Source organism: Mytilus californianus, unplaced genomic scaffold (genome assembly GCF_021869535.1).
Source record: "Mytilus californianus isolate M0D057914Y unplaced genomic scaffold, xbMytCali1.0.p SCAF_75, whole genome shotgun sequence".
In the NCBI taxonomy this organism is placed as follows: Eukaryota; Metazoa; Mollusca; class Bivalvia; order Mytilida; family Mytilidae; genus Mytilus; species Mytilus californianus.
In genome coordinates this window covers 447350-464705 of record NW_026262729.1, presented here as the reverse complement: position 1 = coordinate 464705, position 17356 = coordinate 447350, and the positions used below count along the sequence as shown (strand labels likewise).

General features: G+C 31.0%; 1 protein-coding gene across 25 annotated transcripts in view; it reads right to left on the bottom strand.

Moving 5' to 3' along the window:
• LOC127710370 (activated Cdc42 kinase-like) overlaps positions 1 to 17356 on the bottom strand; it is a 136599-nt gene that overhangs the window by 16587 nt on the left and 102656 nt on the right. For 11 of the 25 annotated variants that reach the window (XM_052216167.1, XM_052216160.1, XM_052216159.1 and 8 more), the window contains 13 exons: positions 14343 to 14549; positions 12656 to 12808; positions 9770 to 9961; positions 8822 to 8919; positions 7888 to 8014; positions 6314 to 6463; positions 4889 to 4995; positions 4211 to 4350; positions 3267 to 3314; positions 2726 to 2782; positions 1977 to 2033; positions 1648 to 1701; positions 1132 to 1188 (listed from right to left, as the gene is read on the bottom strand). In XM_052216167.1, coding sequence (XP_052072127.1) covers positions 1132 to 1188; positions 1648 to 1701; positions 1977 to 2033; positions 2726 to 2782; positions 3267 to 3314; positions 4211 to 4350; positions 4889 to 4995; positions 6314 to 6463; positions 7888 to 8014; positions 8822 to 8919; positions 9770 to 9961; positions 12656 to 12808; positions 14343 to 14549 — 1447 coding nt within the window. The remainder of the gene's footprint in view (positions 1 to 1131; positions 1189 to 1647; positions 1702 to 1976; positions 2034 to 2725; positions 2783 to 3266; positions 3315 to 4210; positions 4351 to 4888; positions 4996 to 6313; positions 6464 to 7887; positions 8015 to 8821; positions 8920 to 9769; positions 9962 to 12655; positions 12809 to 14342; positions 14550 to 17356) is intronic. The other 14 variants (XM_052216169.1, XM_052216171.1, XM_052216177.1 and 11 more) reach the window with 10 other exon arrangements.

Genomic DNA, 17356 nt, shown 5'->3' with positions numbered 1-17356 from the left:
AATGTAAATTTAGGACTCTGCATGCTGGCATAGTTTTATCATATGTCTAGTTGTGGCTCTCTGCCAGCATGCAATATGTGCTCTTGTGCTGAAATAAATACTATTATAAAATGCATATACATCAAGCAATGATATGATTCTATTCTACAGTATAAATAGTAAGTCCCTAAATTCCCAGTTTATAAAAAGAAGAAAAGAAAACTTCTATGTACAATATAAGAAATTCAAAGCAGAGTAAAAATTGAAGGATATCTAGTAATATTCCTATTCATCTAACTTCCTTTTCTAAATACTTTAGAAATTTAGCTTGCAGTGAAACCAAAAACAAATTGGTAATAAATACAAGAAATAATAAAAAGCCAATATTAGTGTTATGAAAGAAACAATTGAATGTAAAAGAGTAAAAATTACTAATGTAAATAAAGATGATAGAAAGGCAAAAATATTCATAACAATTACAGATTATTATTTTTATAAAATCTTTTAAATGATTTTTTTCTGGGTATGAAAGCAAAAATAAGTTAACTCAAAGGACAGTTACATCTGATAAATTAATGGAGCGAACAATACCATTGGCTTAATGAAAGTAACCCGGACTGATATTTTTGACTCTCATGTCTGGCTTCAACTTAAGGATTTACTTAGGTGAAATTTTAAAAATCTAGAATTTAAAATTGATACTATAAGTCAGAAGAGCATTAGTTAAGGAACAAAATAAGCTAAAAATATTGATAGGTTATGGAGCTCCTTTTCGAGATATTTAATTTAAAAAAAATGGCGGGAAAAGGCTGACTCTGACTTTTACCTTATATTTGCATTGGTATTATTTGGGTCTCAAATTGAAGGAAAAGAAATCTAAAATCTGCTTAAATTTTGGTAAATGACCTTTTATGAGCTATTGAAGTCTTATATGAAAAGAAAAATGGGTGTTATTGGGCAAAATATTTTACCCTGGATCGTAGGAAAAAAACCAAGGAGTCCGAATATCTGACAAAAATTCCTAAACCTGACCTAAGTACATTCTTAAAGAAGATTCCTTTTTTATATCGGTATCTTTTTTAAAATCAGTTTTGTGATTAAAGCATGAATATGATTTGCAACATTATCTAGCATTTTGGTTTTTGTTCTTACCTTTTCTTACAAGTTTGACCATACGTTGGTCTGAATCAGCTTTTTCTTTTTTAGAGTCTACATGAAAAAATGACTATTTATTTAGGGTTTCTAAATGGAAATCTAACCAATTTCATGAAGATAATAAAAGAATATCAAATATGTTCTTTCAAAAATATATTAATCAGGAGTGAGACATCATAAATAAGAATGAAAAGGTCAATTAAAAAAATAAAATAAAAACAGTCATATCTATATATGACTTATGAACGATTTAAAGACTTAAAATTTTCTACTAAAAGAAGGATAACTCTAACATTAAAAGTGTCATCAAGTAACAAGTGCTCTGAATTTTTAGATCTCAAAAGTTTTTAATGTGTACTTTAATCCCCTTACTTTAAAGGAGCTTTTGGCCTCAAAAGATCTATATAATTTCAAAAATTTGGCCATTTTCATTTAAATTGTGTTTCCAGTATGGTAAGCTGGGGATAAAAGCAAGATGATGATTTGCAACATTTCCTAGCGGCTTTTTCTTACCTTTCCTTGAAAGTTTGACTTTAGGTGTGTCCAATTCTTTTTCCTTTTTAGAGTCTATATGAAATAAGGATATTTTGTTTTTCACTTTTGGACTGATTTTTTGATAACCATTCACACAAAAAAAAACATGTAACAATGAATTTACCAAATTTTAATTATCATTGAAAAGTAAAGTTAAGTTCTATATTCTTTCCCTGTTATACGAAATACATAATATCTGATTTCTGTTGATCAAAGTTCACTTCAAAAATGTTAAACTTAGAAAAAAGTGATATCAAAATTAAAGCTAATATGTATTACTTTGTGAAAAGTGGTGTGTGAGAGCTTACCTTTTCGACTGAGTTTAATTTTAGGTGTGTTTGATTCCTGGTTTTCTCTTTTAGAGTCTATGAAAACAAAGGAGTGCAAATTCACACAAAAGAAGCAATACTTTACAAACTAATAAATAATCTTGCTTATAAAAGCTCAAAACACTTCATTTTGATATTTAGTTCTCTTCTGATAATACATTAGATAAAGCAATATATAATATGGAATCACCTCCCTAATTTTAGGGAAATCCTCAAATATAGAAAAGTCTGTTTCACTGGTTATCTTTATTGTTAGATACATTTCATTTAAAGAGACATACAAAAATATTGAACAATATGGCAAAAAATGCTATTACAATGACCATAAAATTGGACATGTTTCCAGCCAATGATCAAAATCTGGTCAGATTATTTCATGAGCCAATAAAATATTAAAATCTATTGAATTCAAATTTGTACATATCCACCGACTTTACTCCAGTAAATTTGTTTAAAATTTCCTCTTACGATTTTGATTACAAACACTTTTTTTTTAATAGCTTGAATAACTATCCGACTAGATTTTATCAGTGGCATGTGAATTTTCTGTAGTGTACAAATCTTTCAAAAACATTATCCATGGCATCAAGTCTAATACTTTTCCTTAAAATTTTTAAAAACAAGCAAATTAACAAGCAGGAAGTAAATTAAAAGAGACGACAGAGGATATAATTAATGCTGAACCTGTTCTACCCATTAGCTTGTTAGGATAAGAGTGTGGATCTTACCTTTACGACTTAGTCGTATATTAGAGAAGAATGAACTTCCACTCTCTCTTTTAGATTCTAATAGAAATAATGGGAAATAATAAAGTTTATTTCATCTGATTTCAAAATCTAAATGAAAAGTTATTAAACTCATAAAAATAAAATTGTCAAAAATTCTTGTACATTAATTCTGAAAATCTTCTACTTGTATATTCTTATTCAAAACAAATAACAAAATTTGAAATAAACTGTACAATGTGTTACATAAAACTAATAAGAACATTTGTTGCATATAAGCATTGCTAAATTGTACTTCCTGGTTTAAGATAAGAAATTGAAAATCTAGAAATATTTTAGATTTAATATTAAAAGTAAAAATTTTAACTGACTAAAATCATCACTACTTATAAAAGAAAGAACAGAATTTAAGCAAAGAAAAGATCACCCCTATTTTTGACAATATTTTCCGAAGTGATTTTAAATTGCATTTAGTAGTTACATAAAAAGCTGACAAGGTCGATGACAAGCGAGAAAGAAAGATTTGTTAGACATAGAGGCTTACCTTTACGTGCTAGTTTTATTTTTGCATCACCATTTTCCCGTTTTGATTCTAACAAAAAGTTTATACATGTCAATTAAACTAACTACCCACACAAAATATTAATGGTTTAATCTACAACATATAAAAATAATCTTGTCGAAAACTGTATATTATTTTACAACAAAAATTCTATTAAATTCTGGAAACTACATGCTGCAGTTCTTTGATCTTGACCTAAATTGATAGTCCGACTAGGGCACACATAAACTAACCAGATGTATATATAAGTAAAGGTAATAGCTGAATCAACTATTTCTAGTGGAGATTTATCCCTATTTTTTTTTTTATAATTCAGACTTCCATAATGCATTCACCCATATCTGGATTATTTCAAAAATTTGGGAAATTGCGTTTTCATCAAGTTTTAGTCCCTGTCTGGTAGTAAATTTGGTACTGTCACTCCTGTTTCAGACCTAGTTGATCTATCCAATAAACTAATAAACAGAATAACAGTTCTAGTTCAAAATTATAAATTACAGAAAATACGAAACACACATGCAAAAATATCTACTCCTGGACTATGAGGACACCATGTACTAAAAAAAACTTCAAAATTTTTTATCAATTGATGTAAAGAAAACATTTTTAAGGCAAAAATGTATATATATTTTTCATTTCTGATTCTCTTTAACAAAAACACTATTTTTCAACATAATTATGTTTTTTTACAATAAATTTTTATAGGTTTTTTTTGGGAGCACTTCTTTTATTTTTAAGGTCTGTAGTACCAGCTAAAATTTCCCTTTTCAATGTTACCAAATTCATTTAATGATATAATAGACTTCCTTGTATCCATGACTACTGAAAACATGGAGATTAACAGGTCAAATGTTAACCACTGATGACAACATCAATGCCATGTTACTATAGAGATGCAGTCACCTCATCACACCTGTACAACTCACCTTTTCTGTTGATACTTTTTGACACACTAGGACTATTCTTGTGTTCAATTATTGGCATAGCATTAGCTGGATCAAAATATCCACATTTACCATTTCCAAGTACCCCCTTCCAGAATCCTGGCTTCGGACAATCTTCTGGGCTGAAAATGAACATCATCAAGTAAGTAAATGTTATTCCTTAAAACCCTTTCCACAAAACTGTCCTGGGAAAATATTCTAGATTGTGACAGGAAACCCTTTTAATATGTCACAATAATTTGCTCTATTAAAATTTGTACTTTTCAACTCAAGACGTTTCCGTACCACATGAAAGACAAGTTTCCAATTTTCTTCATGAATGAGCTGCCCTGGTTAAAGTGGAATCATTTATGGGTATCATTGTGTATGCACTCGTCCTCAGCCTACTAGCAAATGTTTGTCTACAGGAATGAAACTCCAACTCGATCTGTAAGTCATCATTATATGCTTATAAACACAAAAAAGCTTAAAATGAGAAGGCATTATCAAAAAAGCCTGGACAAATAAAATTATTTTCATGAAATTTTATACGTAAAACCCGAACAGAAGATTATCATATAGTAATATACCAAAAGTAAGATCCATATCTGTTTAAATTACATTCTTTTTAATATTCTACACATGTGAAAACTTCTAAAAATTCTTTATACTATAACTTACTTTTTATCTAAAACATATATGACATCATATGATTTATAATACAGGAAGTCCTTAGGTACAACGACTTCTGGGAAATCTTTCATAGCTTTAACTTGGACAGGTCTCATCTGTAAAATAATCAGAACAGGAACTCATAAATTATCTAACAATCTCACAATTTTTCCCGACACACATGTAATTTTTGAGTAACAATATGTAAATTTCATGTTTTTTTTTTATTTTCGCGAGACAATTTTCTTTTCTGCATTAAAGGTATGTCTGTGCTACACAAAAACTGTCATAGAGATCTAGGGTCTTTTGATGTAAGGTCCTTAGGTCATAATGAATAGGAAATTGAGTTCAAGGTCATAAATTTTGAATTTTAGAAAGTTATGACTTGAAGCAGCTGGAAATGCTCTGGTGACTTTTTAAAGAAGTTTTCTTCCCTTAAATATTAAATAAAAAACAGATAATTTCTTAATCATACATAATGGTCTTTTGGTTTGCAATCCTTGATCTTTGACCTTGGAATTTGAGGTCAAGGTCAAATTGGTGTTCTAGATTTTGACCTTTACTATATGTTCATATTGGTACTAATGTATTTTGTATTGTTTCTGACCTCATAAAAGAAAATAAATCCAAAGAAAATAATTTCAGTGGGTGTGTGGAGGGCCTACCTTTGATTGCCCAATAAATTATTATATCATGTTTTTTCACAATTTTTATTTTTTTTTTAACATAAAATTGTTCAAAATTTGTTTCTCCTTGTTTTGCTCGGCAGTATATACTCAGTTTTATGGAATTACGCCCCCCTTTCAAAATTTATGGATCCACCCCTGAATTTAATTGTTATTTCAATAACCTTGAAAAGTGTCATGTTAGTTATTTCAACAGCCTTGAGAAGTGTCATGTTGTTGTTTAACAAGAGAATCTGAAAGTCTGATGCATCTGTGCCTTCATGCTAACTCAGTTTTTGGACCTTTTAAAGGGGCATTAGCTGTCAAATTCATGTTCACCGATTTGATTCAGATTCTCATATTTGATTCATAACATACTAAAACATGTATCCAAATTACAAAAAGTCTAAAATAAACAACAGTGCAGCGACTCGATAATATGTATCAACATTTTGTGTGTATTTTTGTCTTGACGTCATCTAATTATCCATCAAGATGACCTCTGAGACTGCTGACAGTCATATCACCCGATATAATCAGAACTATAAATAAATAGCGACCACGTGCAATTGAATGTTTCTAGGTCTGTTTGATTTCATATTGTTGGTTATATTTCATTCTTTATATATCTAGTAGCTAATGCCGTTTAAAGTGTTTGTAACCTAAATTTTCTGTTTTTCATGCCCATTTGGGTTCTTTGCAATACATAATTATTAGACTTTCTTCAAACGAAAATGGCATTCCTCTAACAGCTGTTTGTTTGACCTACCTGAGGTAACATTACAAATAATTCACTGAATAATGGACGTCTCTCTGGATCATGTTCCCAACATTTGGTCATTATCTGGTAGTATTCTTTAGGACATAAATCTGGTCTCTCTAATCTTTGGCAGTTTGGTGCATCTATTGATTCTAATATCTATAAAGAAACATAAAATAAATAAAGAAATTTAATAGAAATGTGATCAAACTGATTTTTAGTTTGTTCTTATGTTGTACTGTTACACCACTGCCCCAGGTTGGGGGAGGGTTGGCACCTTTAAACTAGTTGAACCCCGACACATTCTATATGTGCCTGTCCACGGTCAGGAGCCTGTAATTCAGTGGTTGTTGTTTGTTGCTGTTTATCATATTTGTTTTTCGTTCATTATTTTGTACATATATCAGGCCATTAGTTTTCTAGTTTAAATTGTTTTACATCATTTCTGGGCCTTTTATAGCTGACTATGCGGTATGGGTTTTCCTCATTGTTGAAGGCAGTACGGTGACCTATAGTTGTTAATGTCTATGTCATTTGGTCTCTTGTGGAGAGTTGTCTCATTGGCAATCATACAAAATCTTCTTATTTTTATAAATCCTACAAATGCTGTAGATTCATTATCATTCGTGGGAAACCAACATTTATAGATTTCGTGGGTATAGGTTAACTATGAATACAAATGGTTAATATAGTAGAAATTTCCTTTTGGCTTGTATGCTCCAAAGTTGTTAATCTAGTGCAAAAAGTATCAATTTTGATGATTTTTTTGTCCTATTTCTTGACCTGGAAGACCAAGGGATGCTAATAGATGTATCTCATTGTAGTCTGCATGTAGAGTGGACCCTTGTGAGCACATTTACAACAAAAGTACTTAGGTCCTATTGAAACTTATTTTGGTATGGCATTCTAAATAAGGTCATTTCCATAAAAAAAAAAACAGGAATTTCGTTGGGTTTATTCTATTTTTGGATGTTTAGGCCTCTGTGCTGCTTGTGCCAGACACAGAAAGAAAGCCAACCCCTCCAAAAAAAAACAGTTTTATCCAATTTCAATTTTCGAAGTTTGTATCTGAGCTGAAACTGCACCTTTAATGTTAGAAATTTTACTATAAATAGCCCTAGGAAGAGGGAACATACATTGATTTCGAAAATACATATCATACAGTTGACCTGTAAAAGTTACAGAGCCATTGGAGCCAAAAACGCAGGGTAAGGGCTACTAGTACTAAGGATTTCAATTTCATTTCTCAAGAAAATGAACCTGATGATCAATGCCTCTGGGGCATACAAATCTTGTTATATACATTCTGAATTTTGTGTGTTTCTATTTTTATGGTAAATACTGTCTTTTGCAATCCCATTAAATCCATCCATTCTTGAAAATACTCCAGCAATAACTTTTTTAGTTAAAGAGCTAAATTCATCCTTAATAATGCTAAAAACTCTCTTATAAAAAATACAATTGATAAATTAGTGTTTTGCTTGTTGACACAATTTATGATCTTTATATGGAATCTTTTCATAGAATACTGTCCTAAACTATTATCTTGGGTTAAAAGCATAAAACTCTATGATGTCACTTACTTGTTGACCAGTTAATCCTGCCCATGGCTGGAACCCGTATGTAAATAATTCCCATAATGTAACACCAAATGCCCAAATATCACTGGCTGAGGTGAATTTTAAATAATTTATACACTCTGGTGCACACCTAAAATAGAAATCAGGTATTGTTCATGTTAAAAATTTTCTTTGAACATCTTACATAAGCAACTATCAAAATTGAATTTCTGTTTTAGTAATAATCTGTAAACAAACTAACTTTAATGATTTTGGCAAGTAGAAAAATATAAATATAAATACTTGCAATTATATCAGATTCGGCTTCAGGAGTAAACACGAAAAATAGGTATCTGTTAAAATTAGTTGGTTAAGAGTTGTCAATGGTCATCTTTTTTTTATACATTATGTGATTTTGTACTTTAAAATAATAAGATTTATTTTATGTATTTTAAAGAAATGCTGTACACATTTGTAAAACTAGTTATAACCAACTCATCAAATGCATTGTAGATTTATATTTCAAAAGTTTTGTAAACATTCCCATTTTGACAATTTTATTTTTGAAGTAAGAAAGCAAGAAAGTGATAAATGAATGGTAGATGTAATCAATGTTTCTACTTAATAGGGGTAGTTACACTTTTGGGTATTTAGCTATTTGTCTCTAAATTACCCTAGATCTGTCTCCGAATAACCTTCGGACGTCATGCAATAATCACTTTTAATTATTGCAATAACATTTTTAAAATTGTCATACAATAATTTGCTTGTCTCACATTTTTTTTCAAAGAATCTTAAAACATGATGACATCAAGGAGTTTTGATTTACTATTTCTGTTATGTCTGTTTTTAAATGGTCTTGACATTTCATGATATTATTTATTTTGTGTCTATAAAGCACAGAAAAGTTCATATTATCTCCCTTATACCAATGACTGTGGATATATATCTAACTTACCAAGCTATAGGCAATTTCAAGTTTAGACTAAAATTACTTTGATAGTAATCTTTACCAACACCTAAGGCTCGAGATAATCCAAAGTCACTTATTTTTACCTGAAAGAAATAGAAATGTCATACAGTACAAAGATGGCAAGTTCATCTGATTGAATATTTCTTCATATGATTTTAACAACATATATTTATGTATCTTTTCTCTCCAATCTAAATTGACTAGATTGCAAGTTTTCTTGCAGAAAAATTGGTGGTTCTCTGAGGGTACTCTGGCTTCCTCAGTCATTAAAAACTAGCTGTCATGAAACTGCCAAAAATGATGAAAGCAGCATTAAAACAAACAATCAATCAATGAATATATCTTTTTTGCATTATATATTTTGCGATTTCATGTATATATGAAATACCATCTGTTTTAATTGGACAATTGCTATGTTTAAGAAATCTCATTCCAATGCATGAAATAGTACATTTCTATAACAGCTTGCAGTTTTAAAGACTTCCATTTCAAATGACAAACATTGCTAGATATTTTATTGCTGGGACTGAAAACCACAGGATTTTACCGTGTCCATCAGTTGTTGACTCTAAATGATACTGGTAAGTTGTATGGAATGTTTGTGTAAATAACAAAATGAACTGTGACTATTTATCAGATTGGAATATGAAGCTTGTTGTTAATAGCTAATGCATAACTGTGCTGCTGTAAATCTTTTATTTTTCTGTCACAAATTGTTTTCTAGGGAATAATGTTGATTGTTCAAAAACATAACAAAACGATCAAAAAGTTATTTTTCTGTCACAAATTGTTTTCTAGGGAAACATATTGATTGTTCCCAAACATGTCAAAATTACCTTCATCACATTTCTTATCTTTAGTGGCAATAGTGAAATAAATTAGCAAACATAAAATCTAAGACTTAATGTTGGGGAAATAAAAGAGTTATCTTACCTTAGATTTACTAAAAACCAATATATTTCTTGCAGCTAAATCCCTATGAATTAAACGTTTACTTTCTAAATAACTCATTCCATCACAAATTTCTTGAGCAAAATCACAAAGTCTTGGTAAAGGAAAGTCAGTTCGTAATGATTGTTCTTTTAGGCACTCTAATAATGATCTCATTGGAGCTAATTCTGTTACCTGTAAGATATAAAATGAAAAAAATAACTTCAAGTCATTTGATGATTCCATTCTTGTTTAGTTGGATAAACAGATGTCTATGCTTAAGTTCTATGTTTGTTTTTACTTTCAGAAATCATAAGCCAATGCTTAACTGCAGGCCTCTACAATAACTTTTTTTTCAACTTGCCCAATAGGACAAGTACACATCAAAACTTACTTGTCCGAATGAAATTGTAACTTGTCCAAAAAAAAACTTAATATTAACCAAGGATTTGTATAGTGAGAACACTATACAAATCCTTGTATTAACCTTTTTTGCATTTTAAGTTGATTCAATGAACATAAGAATAGAATTTGATTTATATCTCTTGATATCTATTTCAAAAATATGAGTCGAGAACAACTGAATCAAGTCATGTCACAGGATTTAGGTTCTAGTTTTCATCAATGCCAAAGTCTCATCAGACTCTACACATGAGGCACAGTCTGGTAGGCCTGTCAGTCTACACTCATTTGGTTTGTATCCTGGTCTTTCATGTTGGTAAAATATTGATTATTATGATTAATGCCTTACAACAAACAGCTTTGTTTTTAATATATTAAAATGTTTATTCGAACACAATCAAGTATTGTTTTGTCTACATATGATCAAATACGATTCTGTGAATTTTATGGTCAATAATTTCTTCATTTTTTATTTTAAAAAATATTTTTGTTAAATAAAATTTATCATATTTATTATAAGCAACAGAAAAGGGTAGGGAAATGAGGTACTGGTTGGCTTGGTCCCGAAATGTCTCCTACGGTGCCATACTGTCTATTAAACATGGAAGGATTGGTCTCCGTGCCGGTGCCGAACTGTCTTGTTACCTTATCTACCAAGCGCATTCTTGATTTCATCTAAGACTGGTTTCCGAGAATATTACGCGTTTTATCTGTTATAAAGTATCTGTCAAAGAACCAGTTTTAAATTATCGATTGCAAGTAAACATGGTAAACATGTCAAATTAATATTTGTTTTTATCTTTTCTTGTTTTTTGCTTATTACTCAATACTTTGTTCATCAAAGTTGGATTTAATTTATTTTCTACAAAATGATTTTACTTGTCCTGTCGGACAACCTTGATCTAGCTTTTACTTGTCCGACCTTTTTTCCTCTGGTACCGGACAATCGGATAAGCGTTATTGTCGAGCCCTGAACTGGAATGTGATAATTGTTTCTTAATACTGTTTTTGATACTTTCATACAATATCAAAGTTACATTATCATTTGAAATAGATGGTGCTATATTTTTTATACTGCAATACTTTAACAGTTTGGTATGACAATTTAAAGCTTACTACTGGTTTTTATCAGTGTGGGTAATAAATAGAAATATCTAGCTTAAAACATTTGAATAAAGTGTAATATCTTTTATTTAACCTTGGCATTGCATAACAAAAGAGCTCCCTATTTTGGAAATTCCGCTTATCATCAAATATCCTATAATAATTAGTAGCACACACATACATTTTAGTATTTTTCTGTTTTACTTTAACTTTAGTTTTTTAGTATAAATATTTATCTTTATATGTTTCTGTCATCATTCTTCATTTAGAGAGAATGGCAATTTCCTGACATATAACTATATCCCAAAACAAACTGATTATGACTGCAAATCTAAACATTCTGCATACCGTAGAAAGGCTTGTATAGTCCGCGGTTTTATTCTCCAAAATTGGACCTTCCAGACGGGGTGCGGACTATAGAGTACAATAAGCAAGAAATAAGAGAAAAATTTCAATTTCGCGGTCGAGGTGGTTTGTTTACGTTCCGCCATCTTTGTTATTTCTATTGTAGAGGGCGCTCTTATCCTTTTTCAAACTAATAATTTTAACTCATCCATATTAATAAGTTATTTCTATTCAATATCAAATTAATACTGATAAATATAAAAACTAAACCTTTCATTACAAATTTCTCGTTTCTTTTCAATGCATTGGTTGAAATAAACTGGTATCTGCTTGATTGAAACGATACAAACATAGTGAAAAAGACAACCGTAAACCAGCTTAGAATTTGTAAACGACAAAACGTAATCGGTTATTGTTCGTTCCGTTTTGGTGTTTCATACTGATTAATATGGTTTGTATTAGCTTAAGACCCTTCAAACATTAATGTGATAGATATATTAAAGACTGTTTTACAAAAGGATGGAACAGTTTTACTTTCAAAGTCGTATTATAGTGATATCTGTTATGTACGGATTTCGACTCTCACCGGTTAATTTCTTCTTTTACACGTGCTTTTTAAACTTCCTGTTTAAACATACACAAGTTTCTAAATTGTTTTTTAAGTGAATTAAACTTATTTTTAACAATCATGAAGCGTTCTAGAATCATTTACAAGCAGTTTCAGCTTCTGTTTGATGATGGAAAACAGGTTTTTCCAAGAAAATACCGCAAACGACCGCACAGGATTTGAAATTACCGGAGTTTCATTAGACCTTTTCTAACAGTTACAAAAAGTTTTTTTACCTAAAATTTCGTGGGGAGAAGGGGGTGCGGACTATGTACCACTGCGAACTATACAAGCCTTTCTACGGTAGCCAAACAGAAACTTCCCAACCTTGGTTTAATCATTGGATGGTAATCAAGGTCGATACATTTCTATACCCACTCTACCCTCAGGTTTTACACTAGGGATAAGAAACACATCTTTGGTAAACCTACCAACATTAAGGAATCATCTTTATCTAATACAACACCATACATTCTAACAATATTTTCATGGTCTACATTCTGCATAATATTAGCCTCCTTTAAAAATTCTGTCGTTCCTGTGTGCATCTTTTCTTTTGTAAGGCATTTTATTGCAACTTGGACCTGAAATATCAAAAAAAATGTCTATATAGCGATTGCATTGTAAAAAACTCTTAATGTAATTGTACACATTTCCCTCAAAGCCAAGGGAAATATTTTATTTTGAGTTTCTTTCTTTTATTTGAATTGGTGCAATCATTTGCATTCCTATTACTGAGTGTGTTTACAGTTTTTTTTTGTGTCTAAAAAGACAGCGTAATGATCCTAGAACTGGATGGAAGGAAGGATGGATTGGTGTTTTACTTCCAGTGGCAAATATTACATGCATATCAGTACAAGAACAAGTTTATATTTCATTTCATTTAGTAACTGGGATATCAATTCAGGCTGTTAGTTTTCTCGTTTGAATTGTTTTACATTTGTCATTTCGAGGCCTTTTATAGCTGAATATGCAGTATGGGTTTTGCTCATTGTTGAAAGCCGTACAGTGACTTATAGTTATTAACTTCTATGTCATTTGGTCTCTGGTGGAGAGTTGGCAATTATACCCAATCTTCTTATTTTTATACAGTGTAATGTCATGTTGCCAATCAATACCGCTTAATAATAAAAATTCTTTATTCTTATTCTGTAGATGTGATATGACTATGAACCCTGCTTAGTACTAGACAGACATGGTATTTTAAACATGCTAATTCACACTTTAACAGTCCCCAGATAGTCCTCTTACTCAACCTGGACCAATATTATGACTCAGAGTCAGTCAACTAGTCTATGCTCTTAGGCCTTAATTCCACTCTTCACAAAGTAGCAGCAAATACCAACTTTCAAGTTTCTTGTTTGAACCAGCCTAGAATCACTCAAAATGAGTCTTCTACAAGGAGACTACTGAGTGCTGGTTATGAATGAGAGGGGGCAGTGTCCATCATTTAACAACGTCAAAGCTTTTTTTTCATTTTAAAGGGACAAACAATTATAAGCAATAATAATTATTTGCATGGCCTTATATAATATATTTATATGATCAGGTGACGTTTTAATGTTTGAATGAGGAAACACGAGATAACATATTGAATCATTCATTATTCTCTGATGGGATATGTGTGTTCCCAGCAAGTACAAATAACAAATGGCATTAAATATTTACTCATTCTACACAAATCCATGCACTTCATTTATATTTTCTAATGAAAAGTTTAAAAAAAACAGTAGTCAAAGTTCTATCAAAAGTAGAAAATAGGTATTTCCTGTCATTCATCTGTAAAATTAGTTTTTATCTACCAGTGAGAATTTACCATCATGATTATACAAAGGATGTCTTTGTTAGTAAGTTTATATTTCTTATCACATGTAACATGCAATCAAGATGATTCAACGGCAGTTGATACATTTTTTAAATAGAAAGACTGATTTTTTTATAGATGTTTTGATAGAATATCCTTTTTAGTACCTTAAGTGTATCTTCCAACAAGTTCTGCATGTCTGAAATTTTGTGGGGGTTTTAAAGCTTATCAATGTTTTAATTTTTATTCTACATAACTCTACTGAATCGTGTATTCTTTTTATAAATACCTCCCCCATTACCAATGCATCTTACTTTTTCTCCTGTCTCTGTAGTCCATAACCCTTGCTGTACAACACCAAACTCCCCTTCTCCAAGAGTTTTATTGATCTGGATTGAATTAGCAGGTATGATTTGTTTACAAGGAGGTCTGATGTAGGATGAAGGTCGAGGAGATCTTTGTTCTGGAGGTGATGGACTCAATGATCGTCCTATGTCTCCACCTGATCGAGTTAAAATTGCCTGGAAAATAAATAAAAAATTTGTAAAACATTGTCACCAGGATTTGAATGCTAGGCAAAGCCATATATATAAGTAGAGCCAGGGGTCTTAGGTCAGTAGTTAGGGCACAGAGTACTTGTGGCTGTATTCTTTGGAGTAACCACATCTGCCAGCTAACAACCTATGAAACTTTCTCCCAACCTACACTTTTTGGGTAGTTTTTCTTTGAAGAAAGACAAAAGCCATTGGTGGCCTTCGGCTGTTGTCTGCTCTATGGTCGGGTTGTTGTCTCTTTGACACATTCCCCATTTCCATTCTCAATTTTATTAATTCTGAGTATTTCAACATCTAAACAAATGGGAAGTACTATATTGTTAATATACATATACATATAGTTCAAATAGGTCAGTTATGTCTTTACATAAACATCCCAATACTACTGCATGGATCACTTTGGTTCATTAAGGGTGGTAAAGGGTTATTTTCATGCAACGTGTTTTGCCATTTTTATTTCACATGCAGCCTTGAAAAAGGTTTGTTATTCACCATGTTTCGTGAAATCGGTAAAAAGATCAACATGCAAGAAATTTTTAATTGTTCGTTCATTGTCCCCCCTTTACTCCCGTTTTAATTTATCCGCCATTTCTACTATTTACTAGGATAAACATTTATCTCTTCCCTTATTCACAAGTCAAACAAGACCAAAGAATAATAACAATTACCAGTCTATAAACAGTATCATTTTCTAGTGCTTATATAATTGGTCCAATTTACTGCTATTTTTATAGCTGCACAATAAATAAGATTATAGTTCTAGTCCAAAGTAGATGCCTACAGTATTTTAAGTACCTAATAACTTTATTTAACCTTTTTTAAATAGAATATGACCTGACAAGTCCACCTGTGTTGTGATAACAGGAAATAGTTGATTTTATAACTTATTAACTGTTATAACAAGATTGATCACTTAAACATCTTGATTTCATCAAAAGAATATTCTTCTTTGTGTGATGGAAAGGTCTTCAATGTTACTGACTAAAGTAAACTAGAAGAACAATGTTACTGACTAAAGTAAACTAGAGGAACATTGTTACTGACTAAAGTAAACTAGAAGAACAATGTTACTGACTCAAGTAAACTAGAAGAACAATGTTACTGACTAAAGTAAACTAGAGGAACAATGTTACTGACTGAAGTAAACTAGAGGAACAATGTTACTGACTAAAGTAAACTAGAGGAACAATGTTACTGACTGAAGTAAACTAGAGGAACAATGTTACTGACTAAAGTAAACTAGAAGAACAATGTTACTGACTCAAGTCAACTAGAAGAACAATGTTACTGACTAAAGTAAACTAGAGGAACAATGTTACTGACTAAAGTAAACTAGAAGAACAATGTTACTGACTCAAGTAAACTAGAAGAACAATGTTACTGACTAAAGTAAACTAGAGGAACAATGTTACTGACTCAAGTAAACTAGAGGAACAATGTTACTGACTCAAGTAAACTAGAGGAACAATGTTACTGACTAAAGTAAACTAGAGGAACAATGTTACTGACTAAAGTAAACTAGAGGAACAATGTTACTGACTAAAGTAAACTAGAAGAACATACTGTGGAGTCAGTATTACTTGTGGGATAGCAATTTTCATGGACTGCAGCACAGATTAAAATGTTCAATGAAGAACAAATTCTAAATAGGCTTGTATTCCGATTTTGTCAAAACCATGAAATGTAATATCAAAGACAATGCAATCTTAACTAAATCCACGAAAATTGGTATCCAATTAGAATAATTGAATCCAGAGTGGTTAAAATACCAAGGGTACAATCAAAAACTGTAAGTTGACAAAAGACTTAGAGAACACCACGGCCATAAAAAGATAGAAAGAAGAAGAAAATAAACAACTGTTTACAAAATGCGACATAGGGAATAAAAGATTAAGCAACACAAATACCACCAAAAACTGGAGGTGAATTCTGGTGCTCATGAAGGTCATCAGTTCCTGCTCCATCTATGGCACTCCTGGTGCTGCTCATGCCATGCAAAAATATGGTGCTGTCAAATTTAGTAAAAATGTAAACAAAAAAGGTAGATTAGGAAAAACGGCATCAAACTGGTTACATTTCAATGTTCCTTATCCAATTTACCTGACCTGTCCTTTGAATAACAATTATTATTATGTTGTCTAGGTCATAAATCAGATCATTCATTTTTTTAGGAAGCTTAATTAGTATGGCATCAAATTCTAACCATAGGTCAGTAAGGAAAATAGTTTGTATCCCTAAAATGGAATAAAAAAGTAGGAAAGTACAAAGTACAAACTTTCTAGAACTTGCTACAAGCTAAGTCTTGCGTTCTATGATTTATCTTGATGTGTTATAGAAGGTTCAAATGAATTAAGTAACATTTAACTACAGATTTGTACCACATGGTATGGAATAAAATACTATAAAATAACTTGTAGTGCATTGCACAAAACTACACTAAAAACTGAACATCTGCCGATTGTTGATTCATTCAATTGTTTACCCTGAAGCCAGAAAACTGAAAATAAACAAATAAAGCAAATATTTTGGTTTGTGTTTGATTTCTTTTACTCTTAAAATATCAAGGAGGGATATTCAAAGATCCAAAATGAAATTAGTAACAATGGTGCAACACTATTTTCATTTTGGCACACAAACGATGAGTTTTATTACCCCCCAGTTCTTTTAGTCTCCATTATTCATTAACAAAGCCATTCATTTTTCATGCAAAATCCATTGTCCTTATAACACTTCTGTTTTTGAATAAAATAATACATTTTAAATAGAAAAACAAT